At 39.3% G+C, this 27001-nt stretch overlaps 1 protein-coding gene across 4 annotated transcripts in view; it reads right to left on the reverse strand.

Annotated features, from left to right (window-relative positions):
• Positions 1 to 3524: 3524 nt before the first annotated feature.
• The window catches only part of abl2 (c-abl oncogene 2, non-receptor tyrosine kinase), a 28293-nt gene continuing 4816 nt past the window's right edge, over positions 3525 to 27001 (reverse strand). The window contains exons 1-11 of one of the 4 annotated variants that reach the window (XM_061738255.1): positions 16764 to 16945; positions 16422 to 16550; positions 13366 to 13661; positions 12969 to 13241; positions 12619 to 12703; positions 12282 to 12459; positions 11967 to 12151; positions 11721 to 11873; positions 11065 to 11154; positions 10658 to 10840; positions 3525 to 8393 (exon numbers count right to left, since the gene is read on the reverse strand). In XM_061738255.1, coding sequence (XP_061594239.1) covers positions 6565 to 8393; positions 10658 to 10840; positions 11065 to 11154; positions 11721 to 11873; positions 11967 to 12151; positions 12282 to 12459; positions 12619 to 12703; positions 12969 to 13241; positions 13366 to 13661; positions 16422 to 16550; positions 16764 to 16875 — 3513 coding nt within the window. In that variant the 5' untranslated portion in view covers positions 16876 to 16945 and the 3' untranslated portion in view covers positions 3525 to 6564. Of the gene's footprint in view, positions 8394 to 10657; positions 10841 to 11064; positions 11155 to 11720; positions 11874 to 11966; positions 12152 to 12281; positions 12460 to 12618; positions 12704 to 12968; positions 13242 to 13365; positions 13662 to 16421; positions 16554 to 16763; positions 16946 to 27001 lie in introns of those variants that run through there. The other 3 variants (XM_061738254.1, XM_061738253.1, XM_061738252.1) reach the window with 3 other exon arrangements.

A 27001-nucleotide genomic window follows, 5' to 3' on the forward strand; every position in this document is an offset into this window, starting at 1 on the left:
CGCTACAAGCCCATCCACCCCAAATCTTACCTTTCCCATGATAGGGGTCATCAAAAGCTCTTTTGTTCTGCTCTATGTCCTTGTCCTCTCCTCTTTAACCATCCCATTCCATCGTCCTCCCCCACGACAAAATTCTAACCCCCACAAGGTCTTCACTGACCAAATGAAGGCCGAGTCGCAGGACTCTCCTGGAAGATCATCACGACAGAAAGTCCTGCATCACCTGAGTCATCTGAAACGGCTGGTGAAGGAGGTAGTCCCCCACGTCCAACACTCCTTCCTCGGCAGAAACAAAAACATTATCTCTCAAAATAGCCAGATTACAGAGTATCAGAAAGTTCTAATTTATATGTACCGGGTTCAATCTACAGTACTGTGTGTACTCGTGACTCTTCAGGATAAGCCGGGTCCAAATATGGAAGTAGTTTTCTTCATCCTATGTAGCAGAAAAATATTACTCAACCTTCAGAGAAGAAAGGGTCACCCAAAACATTCTGTAAATTTATCAAATCTTGTGTTCACTGCTCATCAGCCACAGCCAACCCATAATAACAACAGGACAGATAGTACTATTAACATTTTATTTAAAAAACAAACTACATTTGATGTTGTTAACAGAAACTGGGTTAAATCAGGATCATCATGCAGCAGTTATTCTAGAGACAGCCCCTCCCAACTACAGCTTCATAAACCACGACAGAACTAGAAAGGAGGAGGAGCAGGTGCTCTGTTTAGTGACTCCCTTCAAAGTAAGCAAATGTTTTGGGACAAATATGCTTAATTTGAATATGTGGCTCTTCAGTGGAAATCTTCATCCCATGTGTTGTTTCTCAATGTCTACAGACCACCTAAGCACCATGCAACCTTCTTTGATGATTTTACTAGACTGCTGTCTGTCACCTGTGTTTATTTTGATTGTATAATTTTTGTTGGGGATTTTAACATTCATTTTGACAACCCTCAGAACATACTGGCAAAGGAATTGTGTTGTGTTCTTCATCATTTTGGACTGACTCAACATGTGATGGAAAAAAACTCACAACAAAGGACATTGTCTCGACTTAATAATGTCCACTTGTGTTTTTTTCTGTTTTCTTTGAGAGTTTGTCACCAGAAACCTCTAGGCAGAGATCACCAAGAATGGGTACACAGGTGAAAATACCCGTTAAATGTTAATTTGCCCCTCCTCACTGCTTCTCCATTCACCTTCAATTAATGAGCTTATGGATATATTCAGTGGTAAAATTATTAGTAATATTGATAACATTGCCTCCACCATGGTGAAGGTGATTACCACTAAAAAGAAACCTCCATGAAGAAATCCTGCACGGGTCAAAGCTGAAAAAAGAGTGTTTAAAAGCTGAATGAGGGTGGTGGAAAACTAAATTACAGATTCATTATGAAATCTATAAGGAAACACTGAGTACACACATATATATATATATATATATATATATATATATATATATATATATATATATATATACTATATATATATATAATATATAATATATACTATATATATATATATATATATATATATATATATATATATATATATATATATATAGAACTGAGGAATGCAAGACAAGCATACTTTTCAGATATCATTACAAAAAAAACACAATAACGCACACATTTTGTTCACCACTGTTGACAGGCTAACAAATCCTCCTGAGTCAGTGGACCCTGAACTTCTATCCAACCATGCCTGCAATGCATTTGCTTCTTTCTGTACTGACAAGATTCAGATAATCAGACAGACAGTCAGTGCTCCTATGCTAGATGCAGGATATGTGCTGCCTCTGTGTCCATTAAGAAAAACCATGACACAATTTTGTCCAATCAATTATAAGAACCTGGATTCACCTGAATTCTATCGTTTGCTTCCTTGATACTCTGCCAACAGGATTTTTTTAAAGATGTTGCACAATGTATGGCCTCAGATCTGCTAGACATTGTGATTATGTCTCTGCTTTAAGGTATCTTTCCTCTGTGCCTAAAAACAAACATCATTAATCCACTTAAAAAAATTATAGTATAGACATAAGTTAAATGAAGACAAAACAGAAATAATAGTGTTTGGAGCCAAGGAAGAAAGATTAAACATCAACACACGTGTTTAAGCAGTAAAGCTAAAAACCAGTAGGGAGTGGTTCCGGACTCAGACCTGAATTTTTGCAGTCACATTAGGACATTCATGAAGTCAGCCTATTATCCCTGAAACAACATATCGAGGATTAAAACACTCGTCGTATCTCAACAGGACTTAGGAAAACGTGTCCATGCTTTTATATTCAGTAGACTGGACTACTGTAACGCTGTTCTCACGGGTCTCCCTAAAAAATCAATCAAACAGCTGCAGTTAGTTCAGAACGCTGCTGCCCGAGTCGTAATACCAAGAGTTGACCACATAACTCCAGTTCTTAGATCTTTACACTGGCTTCCTGTCTGTCACAGAACAGATTTTAAAATCCTGCTGTTGGTTTATAAAGTAGGCTACATCCCTGATCTCCTGGTCCATTATGAACCAACCAGAACCCTCAGGTCATCAGGATCACGCCTACTTTCTGTACCGAGTTAGTACCAAACACGGTGAGGCAGCATTCAGCTTTCATGCTCCTCACCTGTGGAACAAACTCCCAGAATGCATCTGGGCTGCTGAGGTCAAGGTTGAAAACCTTTTTTATATACTGCTACATTTCAGTCATCCACCGTGATGCACTACAACCTTTATGTCTTGTATCTCCTTTTAATCTGCTTTTAAACTTTTACTTTTTAACACATTTTTAAAAAATTTTCTGTGTAAACCACTTTGAATTTTCTTATACATGAAATGTTCTATGCAAATAAAGTTGGCTTGAACCATTTGGAAGTATTTTTCAGACTACTTGCTGATCTTTGTAAAGGTATAATCTGCCACTTCTAGATGTAAGTTTGTGTTGTGATGGATACTCAAGAGAAATGTAAAAAAAAAAAGAATTACCATAAATTCTCAAGATAGAACAGTATGCAAACAGCATGAAAAACAAATATCCAAAAGTGGTAGTTTTAATGGAAAAAGATATGAAAAAGGGCACATTTTGATAAGAACTGCATCAGGTCACCAGGAAACAGAATCAGTTGAAATATTTATTACTTAATATTAATAAAGTTCAATATTAGTTGAAACACAAGTGGGCAAAAGGGCCTTTCTATGTGGAGTTTGCATGTTTTCCCTTGGGTAGCTAATGTGAGCTACCCTCACAAAAACCTGCAGCAGTCTTGGGCTATACATGCCTCCTCTGGCCAGCCGGGGAGGATCTGGCTGGAATAACGTGATCCTTCCACGTGCAGGGCCCTCCCGGGGTCGGGAAAGGAGCCCAGGATTGACATTTAGGTGAGTAAAAAAAATAATAATCTGGGGATAAAAATATATATAATGTGCTACACTTTTGCCAATCCCTGTGCTTGACTGAAGTCAAACTTTAAGTGTGTGATTTATAAAATCAACCGTAACGCTGCAGTATTCATCAATATCTTTATTATTTACAATAGGCTTAACACTGATAAGCAGATCTTCACAGTAATATAACGTGAGCTTTAAATTAAAAAAACAAAAACAAAACAAAACACAAAATATATATATTTTTTGTACAATAAAAAAAAAAGTTAACATCTGACATTTTTATCCCTGTTTAGATTCACATATTCCACTGTGGTGTGTCTGGTTTTACATTGCACTAATCCAACTGAAGACATGGCCTTTGGTATAATGATGTGTACACACGTTCTCCAGAGCTGTTCTCCAAACAGGGAGGGAATAAAAGATTCAAGGTAAATGCAACAGATAAATAATGACAGGCGGTGAGAATGAGCAGAAATGTTGTGGTCAATTCAATAATTAAGAAGCATTGATCTAGATATTAGGTTTCAGGGAGGGTGGAAAAAAAATCTATTGGGGCACTGAATGTGAGTGACAGCTTTCCTTCCAGACAAATTTACAAATAACTCTCTTCCCAAATTTGGATTCTGACTTGTATATAAATGTGTCAATTGTTCATGTATCTAGGCAGCACTGTTAGTGTTAATAGCCCAAAAATAGGGGAAAATGACTTTTCAAACATCCTTTTAATGGACAAAGTGCACATACTGGTTTCAAGTTTGTATCTGACCATAAATCTCAAAATGAAATGCTGCAGTGAGTTTATCACAAATTCATGGAAGAGCAGAGATAGTAAATGTTCTAATAAGGTGAAACACTGATATACTGTGATGTATTGCAGTCATTGTGTGCTGTACATAAATACTTTGTCACAAAAAAGGCACCAAAACAGATTAAAAAAAAAAAAAAAAGAAAGAAAAAAGATGGCATTTTTTAATCCATGTAATTTAAACTCACAGTAATTAGACATTTAAAAATAATTTCATCTAAAAACATCCTGTTTGGCAAAATATAGGTAACTTATACTGGCACACAACATAAAATAGAAAAATGAAATGTACCATTAACTTTTACCATCAAGTTTCATTAGCCGTCATTTTTAAAAGTGTTATAGTTGCAGTGTTTACAGATTTTAGAGTATTCATATGCAGCATATGTCACTGAACCGATGTGTCTGAGGCCTAATCCAGTGTACATTAAACTGACAACGAAGCAAACAAACACTATAAAACACTCTTATTTGTGTGTGTGCTGTACACAGCTTTTTGTGTGCTCGTAAAACACAGCAGCTCTCTCTGGACCATTATTTAGTGTTACCAAAATTAAAGCAGGGGCCAGTTGCTATTTAAAAAAAAAAAAGAAAAAAAAGAAAAATATGAAAATGAAAAATAAATTAAAAAATATGGCACCTTAAGAAATCAACGACACACAAAGTTGAACATTTGATTTGGCGAAAAAAGAAAAGGAAAAAAAAAGATTAATAATACATTCGAAGCGCGTATTCAGATCCGGGTGGATGGGCCTCAGTCTTGAAGTACATATCTTCAGTCAAAAACATTTCTCTGTACTCTGTAACCACACAAAATTTTATGCGTGGATCTGAAATAAACATCTACATAAGTTTTCTCTCAAAATATGTCTGTGCTTTGAAAAAAAAAAGAAAAAAAGAAAAGGAGAATAATTTAAAATTCAAGTTCATACATTCTCAAAAGCATTGTTTTGAAACCAAATAAATCCACTCATCGCTCATGTGCTGAAGACATACTGCAGTTTGTGGAGAGTTCAGTCCTGTGTGGTTCATTTAAAGTAGGTCTCTGCTTTTCACTGGGTTCTTACATTGAAGAATCTGAGGCACTGAGGCCACAACAGGGCTACAGGGAATCCAGCACTGTCCAAACTGTGAAGGACACTTATAGAAATACTGCCCTGGCTCCCCTGCTCATGCGCTAGCCTGTGCTCTCCCGCCCATCACCTCTTTTATGTTCCATTCTACAAAAAAGAGATATAGTGTGCAACAATAACTGGACATTAATATTAAAATGGTTTAGGGGGGACAGGAATGTTCCCACTTTTTGATGATGTGACTTGTGCTCAGTGTGTAAGCATCAGTCACACCACCGAAGCAAAGGCATGTAATGAAATGCCCTACATTCAGTATTGTGGGAAACAAACTGGATTTTTTGTATCGTGTGTAAGTCACTTTAACTGTGATAAGCCTGCAATGGTACTACCGAGCACATTGTGACATTAGAGATTAATGCAGTGATCCCTTTATCTTTTCTGAATATTTTCGCCTTAGGTCGATGTGCGGGAATGTCATCAAAGCAATTGATACTCCTCCAACTAGGGAAAAAACAAAACAAGCTTTAATACCAGTAATACCAATACCAGCAAAACCATTTTTGTAATTTAAATATTGATCATGTTTGTCCAACAAAGAAAAAAATCTGTACACAAAATAATTTCAATTTGACATCCCCAAAAACTTGCTGAATTCTGACTGTTTTTAAGCCTTTAACATTGCAATGGCTGCCGCTCAAGAAATGGCTTATGGTCATTCAGTTCCCAAAGAAGCGGGAGCACAACGCTCTTCTGTGAAAAAAAACAAATAAACACCCAGCAAACACATTGCTCGAGACGGTGGAAAACATTTTTCGTAATATTCTCAGTAAGGCTAGCCACAATCCACTTCATTCTTGCTCAGTACGTTACAGACTGACAAAAAGAGTTTCACCGTCTCTCTTGGCTGGCGACAGACACCTGACATACGTGACATTCAGTTAACAAAGAGGCCTTTATCAAGGCCGAATGGAAACTTGTGGAAAAACATTGATTGATACAACTAAAACCACATTTAGTTTGGTTTACGTTTCTCAGTATGTACAGTTGAGAGCAAAGTTAGTGTCCACACTGGCATTTTATGAAACTTATTTTGTAAACAATAAAAAAAAAACACTTTGTAGTGATTTCTATGAGGTACTTTAAGAGTTTTATCTCATTTTGTCCCCCAAAAAGCTACTGACTGAATCACAAGCATAAAAAAAAAAAAAAAAAAAACCCAAACAAAACAAACAAAAAAAAAACGGAATATAAACGATCTGTCTGTTTGTTGGAGATGACAATTGGCGCTGTCACAGTGGCTACCTCTGTACTACATCACTAATTTCTTTAATGCAACTGTGTAGGTTGTCCAGCACAGTGTTGGATCCCACAGTGCTCAGCCCCCCGCCTCCTGAAGACGACGCTCTCAGTTCCTGCAGACTTAGCTCCAGCTTACCCACTGCCTCTCGAAAGGCAAATTTGTTCCTCATTTGAGGGATGCAGTCCACGTAACCTGAGCAGCAGTCTAGAAGCTGGTGGCCAGCGTCCAGCACCTGGCTACTGGAGGGGCTTTCAGAGCTGGCATGGAGAGCGCTGCTCAGGCCCTCGGCACACTCCAGCAGAGCCTCGCGGCTGACCCGCTCCAGGGGCGCCCTCTCCACCTGTTGCCTGGTCCGCCGCAGTGCCACCTTGGAGCCGACAGACGGTGCTATGTGCAACGAGGCAGTGGTGGTGGCTCCGTTGGCCATTTTGGTGGGAGTTGTATTGGTGCTGGGAGGGCAGGAAGAAGAAACGGGGGAGGAAGACGCAGGAGGCACTTGTGGTGGTGGCACTGACGGTCTACCTGTCATGGTTCCTCCCGATGCTCGCCCTGACCTGTGACCTTTTAACGTGTCTCCGTTTACTTCCACAGGCGTCCCACTGAGCTGCTCGTCCCTGTCGCCGCTGCAGGGGTGCTGCAGACTGCGCAGAGTGGGAGGAGGAGGAGGAGCACACTTGGGTTTGACGAGTCGCGGCCTGTCCCGGTCTCCTTGGTGCTCAGATAGCAATTTAAAACGATTCCCCTGAGAGTCTAGCCCGACTAAGTGCACATCAGCTGGGCTATGCTTCAGTGTGGGGGAGATCAGGACTGGAACTTTGTGGTTATGAGTTGGTGCAGCTGCTGAGGCAGGTGGCATGTTGGAACTAGAAGTCTTAGAGGGAGATGACCAGCCGTGCTGTTTGTCCAGCCCGCCACTTTCCTCTTTACTCTCCCGAACCCGAGAGACACCGTCCAGTGACCCCACTTCCCCCCCGACCCCTGGTGCCCTAACCCCTACAGCAGTGCCCCGGGGAAGTAGCTTAGCTTTGGGCCTTTCCCTGATCTGTGCCGTCCCCTCGTCCATCCTCTTCAGCAGAGTTTCCGAGGGCCGTGTCGTCCCATTCTCTGGCTGAGAAGTCGTGGAGGCAGTTCTCTCCAGAGGGGGTTTAGCGCTGCGGTTCCTAGGTAAAGTCAGAGCCATGCGCTCCAAGTCTGGCAGTCCAGCTGACATTGAGGAGGTAGAATTGGACCTAGGGAAAGGTTTGGGTGCTCCAACTATACTTCCACCCTCCTCTGAAGAGGCCGTCTTTCCAGTTCGTAGCCCCAGGGTCTTTTTGATGAGTCTGGGGGTGAAAAAGCCAGCTAGTCCACCCCAACTGCTGCCACTCGTCAGCTGAGAACCAAGACCCCCACTCGATGGTTTCTGTCCAAATGCAGCCCCACAGCAACGGGACTGCGTCTGGGGGGGCTCCCCGTGGGAATGAGACGGAGAGGCAGAAAAGCCCCCTAAACTGTCTGACTGTGGCAGCGGAGGTGGAGCGCTGAAATCAGCCGTGGGCTCATATTTCTTATGAGGCTGCGTTTCCATCTCCCGGAAGGAACTGCTTCTCTTGGGAGGCGTCGGGAGGTTCTGTTGAAGTTGTGAAGACGGCGAGGACGAGGAGGAGGAAGATTTCTTCTTTATGAAGGAGCTAAAGAAGCCAGTCTTGCGGTCTCGTGTAAATGTGCCTATATCCTGTGTATCCTCTAAAAGGCTGCTGGGAGATTTATCTCGGGGCTGTTGTTTTCTGGGCAAGGCAGGCGAGCTGCCCGATATGCCATCCCCTCCGAGCAAAGTGGAAGCCCAGCCTGGAGAGAGATAACATAAATGGATTACAATCACAAAATTAAATCACTCACATGGAACGCATCCATCTTTGTTTAAAACTTCATCAATATCTTAAAAGGATCAAGAAATGGAGCATATTAGCTTGATTCATAGTTTGAGTATTCTCAACTTGACATCAATATTACTTCCTTGTTACTGTAACACAGCCATTTTCTTGTCACTGTAAATTATCTTTTTTTCCCCTTCTTAGAAACTAATGCACTAGGAAAAGCTTTTCATGGGAATCAACAGTAATACTGAATCCTTTCCACTTATGTGCATGCACACATTCATTCAATGACAAACGTTGCTCTTGTAAGAGACGAGGTATCAAACACACAGACTAGATGATTACATGCGTACAACAGAAACTGTGAAACTTTTCCAGTGAGATAGATGCTACTTAATGCTTTCCCTTAAATCATTAGTGCCCCACAATTTTCAGTTTTACATAAAGTAAAAAAGAAACTGCAAAAGCTAAGCCATTATATTTACAAAAGTGAATACGAGCAAGTATAGTAGGAGGTAAAGGAAATGTTCCCTCACTCATCATTATAACAGGCATTTATTTGACAAATAAGCATATAAAGACCCCCAACCATCTTATTTCAGATATAGACAGTATTTTCAGACAGCCAGTGATGAAACACCGCTGTTTACAGTACTGTGTACAAAAATTAGTAATGCCTTCACCTTGTTGTTTTGTCAACGTTTTAATTACATTCATATTTATTTTTCAGTTTCTTCAAGATAAAAAAGGAACCTGGTTTCTCTGAAACCTAAATACAACAGAATCTTGGATTAATTTCTTTGAAAGATCTGTATGTTTCCTTAAAAAGATTTAAATCTGTGCTTGGTCTTGACAGAGGTCACAATAAATACTGGCTTTTGCTTGTTAAGTTATTTTGTTCTGAACGCTGTTTCTGTGTGCATATATTCATTTTTTTTAATTGGGTAAATGCTGATTATAAAAAGAAAAGATTATTTGGTCTACCTCTGATACCATCACTGTCTTTTTCTGTTAATATCTTAATAAGAGCATGAATATTAAGCATGGATGGTCATTAATGCTTCAATAAACTGGGGGTGCTTAACACGTTTACACAGTACTATATTTTGTATTTTTTTTTGTATTTTTGTATTTTGTATTTTTTGCTTTAGTACTTTCAAGTTTGCATTTTTATTAGGTATAAGACTTCATGAACATGGCTTTTTCCTTTATTGATAAACACATGCATCAATGGAGCAAAACACAAAAGCTCAAATGGTCACAGTGACAGAAGAATTGAAAAAGACAAGAGCAGACAGTATATTTTACACACATTGAATAATCACAAAAACATACAAAGTTATGTAAATTATTAATAAATAAGCAATAACTTATGGCCAATATAAAAAACAGACAAACATTGTACATCATTAGGAATTTCTTGTGATGTCTAAATATCAATGATTTTCTTTAAATTTTTTTAAAGAAAATATCAATTGCTTTGACTTAAGTGAATGTATCACTGTCAAAAAAAATATTTTTTTCCTGTTGATCATCCATGGTGCTAAATACAGGATGCCATTTTAAACATGAGTTCCACTACAGGTATTTTAGTTTTATGGATCTTAACATGTTAGATGTATTTTATGGTTGAGCAGTAAAATGAATGGAAATGAGACAAAAAAGATCCTTAAGATTTGAGAGGTTGGTTGCAAAGACAAATATCAACCCAGTTAGTTAGAAACTGTGTTTTAAGTTGCTCTTCACTTATAGTAGATAACCTTTTTCCTTATATACATATTTACAACATAATAAAGGGCTGAACACACATCAGTAGGTCTACAATTCTTTTAATGATTATTTTGAATTTTGTCAAATCCACATTTATTTAATTTTCGCTTTTATATTCTGGTCTCCTTTTATTTTTTTGACATATTTGAACATTAAAGTTTCACTGCCGATCAAGGAAAGCTTGAGCTTTAGACATCAAATACTGTTTAAATGTGTTAAAACATAGTAATCGTTGGCAAGTGTGTGAAAACCTTTTCAGGCTGTTTTAAACATCAGCAGAGATTTATTGATGGTATGACAGATGTGACACTAATCAGTTGAAGAGGAAAATCATGGCCCTTCTTCTCAGACGGCGACCCTTGCGGCGCTGCAGCTGCCCCTTTTTATCGCTGTCTTTTGAAAAACCTGCAGAATAAAGCGGTTTACCCGACTGGTTGGTGGTAAGATGGGCGTGCCTTGCTGTACCTGAGTGACTGTGCGTGCTGTGATCGGAGCGCGCGTCCAGTCCACCCTCGATGTTTTCCTTGTTTTCTGTGTGCTTGTGGACTGAGCGGGATTTGGAAGGCAACAGGGGCATGTCGTGACTGAAAGACTGCAGTGGTCCACAATGACCAGAAGACGCCGTCTTTCCGAGCTCCTCTGCTACTTCTGTTCAGATTAAAGAAGAAAATTGTTTGTTGACAATCAGCTTCCAGTAAAATCCACGTATTTACAAATTGAATTAAATGCATTATCTAAAAATGTGTAAATAAAAGTCTATCGTAATTTGGAATACAGTTCCCACATTTAATAAACTCAGTGCTATGATTTTCCAAACGTCATTTATGAGAGGAAACTGACAATGACTATAAATAAGCAACGTGTTAGTGTACCTTCAGAAATGCTGGAGTCATGGAACATTGTCTCAAACGCTTGGTGGATCTCTGCAAACGAAGGCCGATCTAATGGGCTCCACTGCCAGCCTGGCAGAACGAAACAAAAAAAGTATTCTTACAAAGTACAGAAACAATCCTGACAAAGTAGATATGGAGCAAAGAAGAGATATTGCCTGTGACATATGCATCTGAACATGATTGTTTTTTGTGAGCGTTAAAGCTTAGACAGAGAAAGTAGCATGAAGGAAATGATACATGAGGTTTTCAGCTGTTACATTGATGGTTTGTAATCTAGTCATAAAGAAGTCTGTTATATAAATTTGTTGCATTTTACAGACTGAAGTTCAGAATTCTTTTGTTCTTTCCAATTAAACATTTAAGCTACCTTCTCTGTTTTGAATGGCATCTTTCTTCAACATTAAAACTCACTCGACCAAAATGTCAACAGCATACTTGCTTGCTGTGAATTTTCTGCACAAGCATATAAGTTCAAGATTCAAAGTTCAATACAACATTATAGTACAAAGCCAATCTTTCTTTCACAGGTCATGAAAAAAATACAAGTATAGAGACTTATCACTTCACATTTGCATAGACAATCGCTATGCACTGCTTTCAAGTGTGGATGAATTACTAGAATAGATTTCACTTACATGCTCGCATGAGTTCATAGACTTTGGGAGGGCATCCCTCTGGTTGCTCCATGCGATAGCCCTTCTCCAGGAGATCATAGACCTGAGACAAATCAATGCCTGGATATGGAGACATACCATAGGTGGCAATTTCCCAAAGAAGCACCCCAAATGCTGAAATAGAAGAATTCAGGTGATTAAATATGAGGACTTTTGAATTCTGTTTAATTCAGTCTAAATAAGAATGTATGCCGATGTATTTCTTACCCCAGACATCAGATTTGATGGAAAAGGTGTTGTACGCAAGGCTCTCTGGAGCTGTCCACTTAATGGGGAACTTGGCTCCAGCATGGGCGGTGTAAGTGTCGCCAGTCATTAACCGGCTCAAACCAAAGTCTGCAACTTTCACAACATGATTTTCCCCAACCAGGCAATTCCTTGCTGCTAGATCCCTGGGGAGTGAAGAAGCGAGGAGAGAGGGAGATAACGTTGGACAAATGAGGATAAGGAAATAAGAAATTAGAGAAATCTAGAGAAAGGTAATCACATCAAACGTGCATGCACACGGAACTATTCCTTTACCTGTGTATGAAGTTCTTCTTCTCCAGGTATTCCATGGCAGAAGAGATCTGTGTGGCCATGTAGAGCAGCACCACTGCGTTCACCTCTGCCTTTTCACAATCTCTCAAGTAGTCCAGTAGGTTTCCATGTGGCATGTACTCTGTCACGATATAGAACGGAGGCTCCAACGTGCACACACCTGTGGGAGAGTGAACAACAAAATATAGTTAAAAGAAATATGTATGAAAAGGGAGCAATTGGTTTTAAAAAAAAAGGTGCTGTAATTAAAATTTTGTTCACAAAACGAAAACAATGTGATATGAATAAATAACAAGCCATGCTGTAGATCAATACTAACCAAGAAGTTGAACAAGGTTTGGGTGTTTAACCTCTTTCATAACTGCTGCCTCTTTTAGAAACTCTTCAACTTCCATAGTGTCTTCCTGTTGGGACCGACATGGGAACAAAATTCAGCAAAATGATGGATAGGTGCACCAGATGTAAACCTAGCTTACAGTATGCCCTGGGAATGTCACATGTTATACCAACATCCACCTGCAGGTGTTGATATAAACCCATTTTTGCATACGTCTCACAATGCAGCTACATAAGGGTTGATGGAATGTATTTGGCAGAAATTAACATTTGATTCCCTCAAACTATATCGCATAGAAACCAAACTAGCTAGATAGAGTGACGTGGTCGAACCTTGAGTGTTTTGACGGCCACTGTGAGGTTGTATTTCTTCCAGACTCCAACATACACCTCCCCATACTGGCCTCCTCCAAGCTTGTGCTTCATGGTGATGTCTGTGCGCTCCATCTCCCATTTATCATGTATGGGTGACACACCGTACACTGTGGGCTTGTTACATTTGGGTGCAGGGTAGTGCAGTGTGGTGACCAGGCCATCAGGTACAGTGGAGTGGTGGTGGACCAGCTCGGCTAGAGTAGCAAAACGGCTCTCAGATGTCACATACACCTGTGGAAGTGGCAAGTAAGAGTCTTTTACAGGTGGCAAAGAAAGCAAAACATCTGTGTTTTCAACAGTTGGCCATTCATTTACATAATAAGACCCCAGCGACAGTCAGTTCAAGTTTTTCTACCTTTCCATCAGTGGCTGTGTTGATCCGGTAGTGGTACACTCTGCCCTCATAGCGCAGAGATATGGACAGTTGTCCGGGGCTGCTTTCACTTTCCCGGACCAGAAAACTGCCATTGATAAGGGAGGACAGCAGGTACTCGGCAGCACTGCGGGACACAGGTCCATGGTACCAACTGTGTTTCTCCAGACTGTTGACTGGTGTAATGTAGTTGGAGGGCACCCAACCCTGGCCATTCTTAGACCGTACTTCACTCCACTCTCCATTCTGGTTGTAGCCCAGCACACGCAGCTTCTCACCTGGAAGGTAGAGGAGGAACAATGTCAGGGTTTATACAGCAATCCTTATGTTAAATTTAATACCAATTTAATACCAATTTAATACCTTTTTCACTACCTTCAGATTTTTTTTTAAAACTGTCACAACATTAAGTGTTAATCATGGACCTTTTAACATTTTTACAACAGATTTTGAACTATAGAACACTATACAGAACAGATTTATAGATTCATTGATGTTGACCAGATGTTTCACATTTATTTCACTTTGTAAATGACAATAAAATAGACTGCTTAAAATGTAAAAGGTAAAAAATAATACCAATTTAAAAAAAAAAATAATACCTCTGACAGTGAATTTAACACTTTTAATGGCCTTAAATTTGGCAATTTTAGTTTATCACTTTTTAATACTTTTTAAAACCCAGCGGAAACCCTGAATGTGTTGAATGGTGGCAAAGTGGCTTGGTTTTAAGAGAGATCTAAAAGCTTTATGCAAAGTGTCCTTTGTAAAGAGACAACTGAGACAACTACGACTTGGATATATTTTAAAATCAATTCAAATAATTCAATCAAAAATAATTTTATTAGCCCATTAAATTATATAATTTTCTATAGTGTCAAGGGGATGACACCCTTTCCTTCTATGTTAATTATATAGACTGTAAAGGTGCAATAGAGATGACTCACTTTTCAGTGAAACTACATCAAAGAACATGCAACAATGACAGGGTTAGGCAAGTGAAATATCTGTTTGAGGGCTTGGCTAAACAAAGCATGTAGTGACTTGGTCTCTTGTCTCTGACGTCAGTGCAGGAGACATGAGGGAGTGGAGAGACTGATGGGCTGGAAGGAGCCTTCTGTGTGGCAAAACACTGAATGTAGCAGCACTCAGTACTGCCAGTTGGATGCAGGATGGGGGGAAAAGAAAATGAATCAAGAGGAGAGACAGCGTGACAGTTGATTCCTGGAATCCGGTTACAAAACACCAATTACTGTCTTTTATAAGCTTCTGATATGTTAAACAACGACTTATAATAATTTTCACAGCCAGTATTTTATCAGCAGTAGATACATGCTGCTCGGACTATTGTCACTTTTGTGTGTTGCACAAAAATAATGACATGTCTTTGTTTTCTCATCTGGAATTTCTGATGGACTATTAGTGACTAAACTGATTTCTCACAGACTTAAAATGTTAATTGTCTTTGGTTAATAAGTGATGCTTAGTACTTTAAATCCTGACAAGTAGCAGCACCAAGCTTGTATAAAATACTTAATAAAGCATACTGCAGTGCAACCAAGCACTGACTAAGAAAAACGCTCTAGTAAATGTAGGTAGTAAGATGGCCACGACAAACAATAGTCTGAGCTGCAGGTCTATTTCTCACACATTATTAACGGTCTAGAGAACTGTACTGAACAGATGATCCTCCATGTCTAGCCCACCAATCCACCAGTCTCCTCTGTGTCTGCCTTCTTTGCCCCAAACTTTAGTGGGAGTGGAAACATTGAGTGCCTCATTGTTTCACATTGTGCGTGAAAGAAGACTCTGGTCTGGCTTTAGCCTAGTTTGGCCTGGCATGAAGAAGATACGGTGATCATCCCAAAACATGGGTGGGCTAAGTCTCCCCTCGCCGTGTTATTCACCTGTTATATCAGCGGAACTAATTTTGAATTAGTATAAATTGAGAGCATTATGGGCTCTTTCCGTCTGACCGAGAAAAGTAGTAGACATGTAGGAAAAGTGCAGTGAAGCCTGGTAGTGCACATGTGCTTCCATGTGGGAAGAAATCTCAGATTCATTCCATGAGTCAGGGTCTAAACATCATTTCCTTTTCAACCAGCTACCATGGAAGTCTTAACATGAAGAATTAAAGGATTTAATGCTTTAGACTGGTTAGCAACACAGACTTAACACTGCAATAGCTCATCATGCAATTGTTTAAATAACTACTGCTTGATGAGAAAGAAGGTTGACTTGTAATGGAAAGAGGTGTGAACCTAAACACAATACAGATAAAGCCTAAGAATTACCTGTTTTTCTTTTACCATTTCAGGTAACATTCCCTTGTTATAACAAAAAAAATGTTTTCCCCCACCTCAAGTGAATAATATACATAAACATTTGGCTGATAAGTGTTGCAAAAAACTACAAGTTGCACGTTGGGTTTGTTAGGTTTGTCTGTTGTGAGGCAAACATTATTACCACACAACACCCTCTGGAAGAACGATGCTTCAACTTAATTTCTAGCTAGTGCGGATGTGCCAATCACTAGCTCTGCCTCGAGAGTTTTATTGATGACTCTTCACTCTGCTCTGTTGCCAGCAGTGTTGCATAGTGAGGTGTGGTTGACAACAATCAATAATATGGACAAGTAGAGCGAGAGATATGTTGCCAAGCAACATGATGATACATTGAAAAAAAAAAAATGAATTAAAGCAAAGGACTTTTAGGTAGAATTTCACTCAATTGGGGCCCTAGAAAGCTCAGTGGGTTGAGCGGGCGCCATTTACAGAGGCTGTAGTCCTCGTGCAAGCACAAAGTTTCAAGTCCTGGCCTGTTGCTCTTTGCTGCATGTCTTATCCCTTCTCTCTACCCGTTTCCTGTGTACCTACTTTCCCAATAAAGGCAACTTGTGCGTCAAAAATCTTTAAATAAATAAATAAATTCCCCAAATAAAAAATAAAAATCTTGTTGGTGAAACAAGAGGCAGTCAATTTTTAGATAACATACTAGTCAAGAGGAACTTGTTTATTTTAATTATTATTGTTTTTTACCTTTGGTGATGCTGAGTGTGTTGTCTCCACTAGCTACAAAGTCATAAAGTGCAACAAAGAGGTTTGGGTCGCTCTCAGCCGCCCCCAGTAGGTTCTCCTTGGAGCTCCAGCGCACTGCCTCTGTCAGAGCTTCTGGGAAAGAGGAGAAGTTGAGAGTCAGCAAGTAAGACATTAAACTGTGAGGAAAAACAAACAAAATATAACAGATTAAACAATACAATACATGACAGAGCAATAGATAATATCTGAGCTACAGGGCAACAGAGTGGCAACACTGAGGAAAATGCTCTATATGAACACATTTCTCCATAAACTTCACATACTATTCCCCAGGTAGTCTACCTGTCTGTCCAGGCTGCGTCTCCTGCCTGATCCCTGTGCAGAGATGAAGGCCACCCAGAGCAGCCCACTCTTCTTCAAAGCTGTTGCTTGGCTGCAGGCACCTCAAAAGCATCACTTTCTTAATTTTACTCTCTGGAGAGTTCTTTTAATCGCTCACTATACGCAGAGGCCTACTATATCTAGCTTCAGCCAGATAAGATATGAGGTGGGAGTGTTTTTTATCCATGTATATATGCAAAACACAGAGGGAGGAGCATCAAAAGCCTCTGGAATGGGAAATATCTATGCTGTATGCTCAAAGACACACACCCACTGAGACACAATGTTTAGTTAGTATGTGTAGCTAAGACACTGTACACTCAACGGCAGCTGCCAAGGTTGCTGCATGTCTGGGCAGCTGCTAAACGAGTGGGTGAGGATTGTGCTGAAATGGAGTGACACAGAATGGAGAACAAGCATTTTAGTCCAAATTATTTGGATGATTTGTTTTCCCCCCATAAACATCTAATTATAACTGGGAAAAAAAGAAAATACCCTATATGCACATTTATATCAGTTTGTTGGAAACATGAACATGTTTGAATGCAATTCAGAGTAACATCCCTAAATCTAAAGCTTAAATAAAAGTTTAATAAAGCAACACAAACTCCAAAACAATGGCTAGCCCATAACACAAGGGATTTTCTTATGTTTTTCAACATCGGATGTGCCTACACTACAACCAACATATCTTACACGGATGAAACTACTGTAAATGATTCATTACATCAATTTTTCCTTGAGGAAAGTGTACAGGCTGTTCAGCTGTTAAACCTGGCAACCCTGTTACACCATTTTTGTATCTAGACCAACTAGTAATTCTGCATTTGCAGATGATTATACATCAGGTTTCAGTTAAAAAGGTGAATAATGCTTTACCTTAAATAAATAAATAAATAAAAAGGGTGTATAAAGTACTTCTGTCCCCTCACAATAAAGATGCAAAAGTTGAACAAAAGTGTCTATCTGCACTTATTCTCAACTGAAAATTATAAAAAAGCATTTGTAAAAGAAAACAAACTGTCATCTGGATCTACATGTAAATGTGGTTTGGTCTTATCACATAGGTACAACAAACACTAAGCATACTCTAAGAATAAAAACAGCAAACCACCTCACAATCAAATGTTCAATAAATACTATTATTTTGCTACTATAGTGGCTGACACGAACTTTCTTAACAAAAGCAACTAACTATGAAAACTTGAAAATTGATTATTTGAACCATCAGCAAACATTAAAAGGCCAACTGTGTCACAACAGCTACACACAAGATCAGCTCACCTTTGTTCTGAAGGAGCATACACTGCAGTGCAGCACTGGCTGTGACCTGGCTAAGCCACAATTCCCAGTACATCTTCCACTCTGGCCTGGTTAGCTACTGGCCACAATATGCACAGAAAGACTGTGTTTTTCTTGTTCTTCTGTGTCGACTCAAAGCAGCTGTTCTGAATCCCAACTGTGTCTGTGTTTACTCGGATGATGGACACTCAAAAATATATAAGTCAATTTAACAGGTACAATCTCTACACCATCGTCTTCATCGTGGGAGTACAAAGGCAGAAATCTTTGCCACATCATGAGGGAAAAGTATTTACCCACATTGTCCTTGAATTACACCTCCAAAACAAATAATACAGAAGTGACTAACAGCCTCCTGTTGAAAACCCTCTACAAGCTTTGATGTGGCCCGTTGATGGTGAGGCTTCCACGGTCCATGTGAGGAGCATACACATCCATGACTGCTGTTGTCTGAGGTTTAATTCACTATAAGGGATGGCAAAAACTGGTAGAGGTAGCAATGAAAAGACACGTGTTGTTGAGAGTGGGGGCGCATGTATGGGGGGTGTAGGGTGGAGGAAAATGGCATTGAAAAAAGCTGAGCTGAATGTGTGTGCATGTGTCAATGTATGAATGGTGTGGGAGTGCACATGGGCTGAACCAGTGCTGTGACCAAGAGCAGATGGCTGGTCTTTTTTCCCTCTTGGGGGAGAGGTCCATTAGACCCACACTTTTCTTGTGTGTGTTTGCATGTGTGTGAACGTGCTTGACTGCAACTGCTGCAGCTGGCTGAACCAACTGTCAGTGCTGATCCTCTTACATAGCTACATATTACTCTTCCCGGGAATGTTTCAATGACAGTAATATTACGGCACACATTTGCCAAACGGTCTCAATTTGAGGAATCTGGACCCCAGTTGATGCAGACAGGAAAAGGTCCAGGAAAAAAAACAACAACCTGATATAGGGCTGGGCGATATATCAAGATTTTAATATATATCGATATATTTTCAAACGCGATATGGTACGAGACAATATCGTTTATATCGATTTAAAAATTATTTTTATTTTTTTTGATTTTGATATAGCTTATTTTGTGACAAATTGACTTGAATGTTTTATTTGAGATTTGCACAAATGTTTTGTTATTTGCACAACTGTCAACCTCAGTGGAAAAGTCTGCCTGTTACTGTCTACATTGTATTAATTGCAGTGTATTTGAATTTAATTGTTATGCAGGAAAGGGATATTTGTTTTATTTTATTCAAGAAGCATTTTTATTATATATATGCAGGCAGTTTATTTTTATTTCATTTGTTTTATACATTTTGATATTGTGCAGACCTCTGTTAATAAAGGAACCTGTGTGACATTTGGCACGAGGCTTTGTATTAAAACTGACTGTTTTTTTAAGGGTTTGCCTCAGAAAAAAAATGAAGCCAACAGAGATGCTATGCTATAATGCTTTGGGGGAAACCCCAATTATGGCACAGAAAAAGATAGAGATATATATCGAGTATCGCCATTCAGCTAGAAAATATCGAGATATGACTTTTGGTCCATATCGCCCAGCCCTAACCTGATATCATAAATTGCCAACACTCAAGTACCTAATTATATCACGTTGCATTCCAAGCCTGAGCTAATTTCATTGAGTCAATGATTTTCTTAAATCAGAATTAAGTCCTATTTGGTCCAGATTAACAGCAAGATACTGTTCTTCTTGGCCCAGCTCAGATCTCATACGCTGAAACATTTGATTTGAGAGAGCAGTTGGCTTGTGTGGGGTATGTCGCGTGCCCGCTGGACGTGCCTCAATAGTGTGTGTGCTGTGAACTATAACACATGTGCGTTCTGAAGAAACTATGGCTTTGTGTCGAGCAGGGCAGAGAGGGTCTTTGCAAATTTCAAGAGCACGCCAAGCTTGCACTCAAAGGACAGCTGCAACAGAGGTGACCTGCTCCCCGAGCACACATAACATGTATAACCACATCACATACACACAAAGCAGCGGTGACACAATTTCCCTGGCTGTCCCACCAGCTGCTTGAGTGTTTGTGATTGCAAGTGTCGGTAAAATAGTAATTCCATCATCCGACCACTTCACCAAAGTAATTAACCACCACAAAAGCATCACTGAAACAGTGTACGGTAATCAAAAACAATACAGATTATATCTGAAGTCCATGACCAGCGAGGTAAGAATATATTTTTAGCTGCTGGGGAATAAAACATAGCAACATAGCATCCAGAAATAACTCTCCACATAGTGATCGTGGCGTAAAGATAACGGCTGGCCCCCTGCAGGAAGCCCTAACAAAACCCTAAGACAATGTTGCGGATGAGACTCACACACACCAGAAATTGCATAAGTTTATATGACGAGCCAGATCAGATCCTGTGACTTGCAGACAGAAAAAGCAAAAACGTTTGGGAAACTCTTGTTATGAAATGTGATCTTCTGCAAGTTAGAAGCTGCAAATGTTTATTTATCATCCCATACCAACTTAAAATCACAATATAACCTTACGAGAGCTATATTTTTCAAACTGTTGTAAAAAAACAAAACAAAAAAGAAAACACTGCAGCATGTAGTACAGATTTCAAGGAGCATTTTAGGACAGACTAAACTGTTTTAATTAAAGCAAAAAGGTCCGAAAATTAAGTTTATTGTAGCTGAAGACCCTCTGGATCAGATCAGATTAAAAAATCCCAAAACTGGCATCTCAGGGATCCATCTTACAAAAAACATCCCTTATCGTTGTATATCATTTTGCCAAAACAAAATTATACATCGATTTTAATGGTTAACACTGTTCCCTTGCAGCTAGAAAGCCCTGGTTAAAATCTGACCTGAGAGAAGTATTGCATATTCTCCCCATGCTTGTGTGGGTTCTCTCCGGCTACCCTGGCATCCTCGGCTCCTACATTACCAAAACATGCACATTATGCTGATGAGTGATTCTTTATTACCTGTATAAGAGGCCGAGTGTGGATGGTTTCCTTGTTTATGTGGCTGTGTAATGGACTGGCAACCTGTCTAGGTTGTACCCCACGTGCTGTCCTGTGACAGCTGGATTAGATTCAAGCATCCTCAATATGTAACTACACAACATCTGGTAACATTGTTCTTGCTGACATATTTCTAGTAACTACTATATTTCAACATTTTACAAACTGGAAAGTTAGATTGCTGTAATTTCCGTAAAAGTAACATATTTACATGAAATGTTTAATTGAATTACTACCATAGCTCAACTATGCCCCCCAACTAGGCTCCTTTATTTGTCCCAATATACATGCACCAGTGGTGCACAAGTAGGTTTAGAAACGGCCTGTAAATGCCCGATGTTTCAGCCAACCCAACTGCGAAATTTGATAACACAAAATAATACGTGACCCGAATTTTTTTTTTCTTTTCAAAAATAAAATGAAATAAAATAGCACAAGCTCTTGATGAATCATTGCCTTAAGTTTATATGAACAGCAAACACAAGGGTTGGTATGTTAATGTGCCATTACACATATAGTTTACGGATATCCGTCTGAGATTTATCTCATAAGCAAGACGTCTTGCACCAGCATCATCATGGGTCTATCACCTATTGCCCAGAAAAACAAAGGGTCTTTCCCATCGGTGATCAGATCTTTGGATATATCTGAAACATATGGTTGCTGTTATCCATAGATAAAATCAGTCATTATTGAGAAACTTATTAATCAGAACTTTCAAATGCAGATTAATTCCAACACATGACATGAATTACAGCTGAATTAATAATAACCCTAACCCTAATAATAATAATAATAATAATAATAATAATAATAATAATATCAAATATGGACACAAAAAAGACATCTAGGAGGCATGGCTACATTAAAGCTGCAAGGGGCCCTGGCATTTGATTTAAAAAAGAAAAGAACACGTGATCTTGTGCTAGGAATAATCATGGTCTATCTTAACCTAGACTTTCAAACATTGATGATTGATCAGACCAACAAATGAAATAAAGCATGCGTCAATGTCATCTTAATTTACTTTATATCTCCACAAATCTTTTCCAGACTTCACTTTTTCTATCTAAGCTGGTGCTGCTTCTTCGTGCCAATCAGCTAATGATTAATTATGTCTTGGTATTTATGAGAAATATAGCTTTTGAATTTTTCTATGCCATAAAATTGGGTTTAAATATTAATTTTCAAAGTACAATAATTATTCTAAGCAGCCTAACCCAAATATCATTATGCATATTTTCTTCTAATTCATCACAACGGGTGACCACTCAGTTCAGATCAGTCCGCGCATCACTGACATACTCGTGAAGGGAATGTATTTACTGACCAAAGCAAGACACACTCCACAACGATAGGTGGCACAACTTCCCACTTTCAGCTTGCTAGCATTGTCCCCCAATTTGTTATGGTTGCCTTGTCTTAAGTATATGTAAGAAGTAAATTAAAGGAATCTCAACAATGCACTAACTAGCATCTGGCAGAGTAATTACAGAGCAACGACAACACAACATAATAAAACCCCCAACTATGGCGTAGTTGGCATTCATACCATCACTGCATAGTTGTGACACAGAAATGCACAAAAAAAACCCACCCTCCCGCTCCCCCCTCCCAAAAAAAAAAAAAAAAAACCACACACGCATACATAAAAATAAGCCAATTCTGTCCATCACTTTATCAATTGGTGCATCTCTACTTTTATACAGTATTTCTGTTATAAAAATGCCGTGAAATCATAACAATGCACATGAAAAAAGGCATAATCGTAAAGTCGTATTTTCAACCATTGCAAAAGATAAATAAAGAATGAAAAAAAAAAAACACCAGAGAAAACTATTACTTGAATGCCACAAAATCCATTTTGTTTGCACTTTTTTTTTTCTCACAAACACCATAACAAATTAATCTGCATTTTAAAAGAGCAGTGAACAGAGAATCCATGGATAGAGAGGATAGTCAGTTGTTGAGAGCACTAGACAAAGAACAATGGCCATATTAAAGCCACATCACAAGAATGAGCAGACAGACTCAAGAGGACATTCCTTTCATTTTGAAGACTTCTCATTTAGGATGACAAAACACACAACCTCCACTTGCTGACACTGCTCTGAAAGTTGCATTGATATAAGCAGCAATAGAATAGTAGGAATTGCTTGTACATATTAGTAATAACATACTCTACAACAGGGTTAGGGAACCCTGGTCCTAGAGAGCCGTAGTCCTGCATGTTTTGGATATCTCCTTGCATCAACACACCTAATTCTAATTAAATGATCGTCATCAGCTTCGCAATCAGGTCTGCACAAATGTCTTAAGCCTGAATTATGGTTCTGCGTCGTCAAACCAACGCAGAGCACACGCCGTCACCGTGATGCCGTCGTGAACCCTTCGGACTTCTCTGTCACTCCATTTCGCCGCGGTGCAATACCCCCCGTGACCGCTAGTTTGCGATCTTTTCCTGAATGGTTTATCCGACCTTTTCCGGTCACAGTGAATCAAAGAGATAAGGACAACTATTGTGCAAAAAAACAAAACAAAAAAAAAAAAAAATACATACACGAAGAAAAGAACGCTGAAAGTTCACGACTGCTTCAAACCGGAAACCGGAAACCGGAAATGCGTTGTTACCAAGCAAACCAATCACAGCCCTCTCGGTCTGCGTCGCCTCGACGCGTAGTTACAATTTTCGGGAGGTACGCGTCAGTGACGGCGTGTGGTACGTGTCGACGCGTACCACACGCCGTAGGCATGGCATCGTTTTGACGCAGAACCATAACTCAAGCTTTAGTGACACAATCCTTTGTATCAGGGTGTAAAGAAGCAGGGAAACATTTAAAACGTGCAGGACTGCAGCTCTCTAGGACCAGGGTTCCCTACCCCTGCTCTACAAGATCATGCTTGTCTTGTGCATAAATTGCACCGATTACGTCACTAGCAGATTCACATTTTCCTCATTGATTTTGCAAACCTGTCTGAGTAAACAGTTACACCTACACACACAGGCCACAACTTGAAACACCTTCAAACATTCTCCAGGTAGCCATCATGTGTGCTGTCTACTCAGAAATGCCCCAGATTGGGAGTGGACCAGCATCTGCTCACAGTGCCTACAGTGCTGTGGATCATCAAACTGACAGGAATGGAACTCCAGCCCATAGCTCCCCACGCCCTGTCCCTCTCAGGACTTGTTATGGGTTAATAATGGGCTTTAAGTGCTTCCTTCAAGGTGTGCTGGCAACAAAGCTAAGTGCTTCTTTATGTGACAGGAGCAAATGAATGGCATATGATGACTTGGGAAAGAGGAAATGGTCATGCTTTATAGCTTGGCCATACGTATGAAACTGATAAGCTTTCACCAACTTTAATGTATATCAGAATAAAAAGTCCTATAATTTTATAAAAATGAAAAGAAATAATGCAGCTATATACTCTGAAGTCGTTGAATCTGTACAAAGGTTTGGTGAAGATTACATACAACAGCATTTGTATTAAAATATGTTGCATTATTTAATGCTTTCATTTGTAGCAACTTCCCCAATTCTGATAAATAGATATAACACTGGTAAATATCACTGTTACTCTGCTTGCTCCTGCAATACAACCATTTTCTGTGGAGGATAATGTAATTTGTATGGTTACGTTGGTTTTATGTTGCCAACTCCCCACAGGTAAAGAGGTGTGTTCACCACAACAGAATTATCTGAAGCCTAAACAGACACTCTCTTTGTTACGGCTTCCTAGTCTTTCTCCCCTGTTTTCAGTGAGGTTTAACAAGAGATTGTAATCTAATCTGAATGTCTGAACAGCTAATCTCTGTGTGGTGTGATTAAGATGTGCAAGGGCGTAGGTTTAAGCTGCTTTATACTGACTCAGTTTAAAAAAAAAACACACTGAATCTTCACCTCCATTTAGTCAGATTATCTTAGATTTCCTCTGTCTGCAAAACTGTTCAGACAGAATGTACAAAGTCAAAATATTTAACATACCAACTCGCTACTTGCTTGGATAATTAGTATAGTTGTTATATATAGTCCCAAGATGAAATGAGGTTTAATACACTATCAACCATTCACTGATTATAAAGTTAAAAAATACATTAATAATAATAAAAACATTATCAAATATGGACTCTCTCCTCTCAGAGTGATCCCACAGCATCTCAGTATACTTAAGGATTTAGGGCACCCAGATTAAAGGGTTTCTGACTGGGTGGATGGTTATACTCAATAAGTGGGACTTGATAGACATTCCTCATCATGAGCTGTGGAAAAACTAGGACACAAAGAAAATAGGATGCATATAAATGTATATAAGACTGAACATGTGTCTAACTCCGGATAATAGGTGCATGGAAGAGTGGATTTCCAGTTAAGTCTGAAGCCTATAACCCACAAGATAAGCAGCAGCGATATTTGCTAGAAGCAGAGTACTCATCCTTGAAGTAAATTATTGTATAGCAGGTTTGGCATAGAAGCTGCCCCTTTTTCAACCCAATCCTAAATAATTCCCTGCAACAGCATTGCAGAACAAGAATTAAAATGAATTTCACTGGGAGCCATTTCAACAATTTGGCGAGACTGTCCCACAAGGTTTAAAACACTTGATGTTTTTTTAGGCTGACGGATGGAAAGGACTGTTTCACACTCTGCACAGCCAATCATTAGCTGTTCTGATTAATCCTCTTCCTTTAATTATAAAAGCAACTGAGAGGAGGCCAGGTAATAAACACTACATCTGCAGTTTTGGGAACTACAGACTAGAACTGTTTAGAAGCAGGTGAAAAGGCTTTAGGCTTCAACTGACCGATGAGATAAAGGAGTAGATGTGTTTCCATTACCCTTGAAACTGCAAATTGAAATTGTGTTTAGAAAATATGCCTAGTGGAAATGCGCCCATTTCGTACAAATTCCCACATATTGTAATGCATTTTTACACCACACAAGAAGTGGTTTTGCTGGCAATTCAAAAAGAGAATATTATGGAAAATTGACATGAAAACAGGCCTACAAGTCACATGACATACCAGAAAGAGTCACACTCACTGAAGCAACTGGCTCCATTGGGCATGTTTTAAAGCCATGTCAAAGAACTGCAATGTTACCTGCTCCTTAAACCAAATTTGCGATGGACCATTTTCTAAATCACATTTACCATGCTTACTACGAATGTCGTCATTTTGACTTGGCCCTAAAAGCCAGAAAACCATCAGGAAATAACCTGATGGTTTTCTGCATTAAACAAGTGCATCTTTCAAGGGAGCATGAGCTCTCAACCAAAATCATGCTACATACCTAGTAACACCTCTGCATTTTCCAGCCCTTAAGCATTTTGGCTTTTGATGCAAGAGTTTTAATTCCTTGGCTGAAATCCCTTAATTCCTCAGCTGAAATCCCTCAGTTTTGGCCAGCTCCATATATAAGGTCTCATATTGTGACAATTCACTACAGATGCCTTTTTCAAATAAAAACAATGACATCTTAGAGAAATGTAAATAAACCTGACAAACTAGAAAAGTCTCGATATCCACTGCCATTTGTCTTGGAGGGTTTATTGTGAGAGGAGAAAACATGACTTTGTTGTACAAAAGGTATATTCAAGGAAACAGCTGTTTTGATAACTGGGATTCAAAGGCCTGGTTATTAGAAAAATAACTCTTAGGATGAGAAGGAAACATTAACAAACATACTTAATGCATGCATAACGTTTACAATGGCGCATGTGATATTCAGATATAAAGCATGTTTGGCTGTGTTTACATTGTCTGTGCAGTGATACTCTTGAACAAGGACATCCATCTTCTCATAATTAATACCAGCTCAGACAATCAGCTGGTCTCATTTGTTTTGCCCTAATTTCTTCCCAGTCCACCCCTAAGGAGGTGTGGCCGTGGCTCCTCCTAGTGG

The sequence above is a fragment of the Cololabis saira genome, chromosome 13 (assembly GCF_033807715.1).
Source record: "Cololabis saira isolate AMF1-May2022 chromosome 13, fColSai1.1, whole genome shotgun sequence".
NCBI classification, from domain to species: domain Eukaryota; kingdom Metazoa; phylum Chordata; class Actinopteri; order Beloniformes; family Belonidae; genus Cololabis; species Cololabis saira.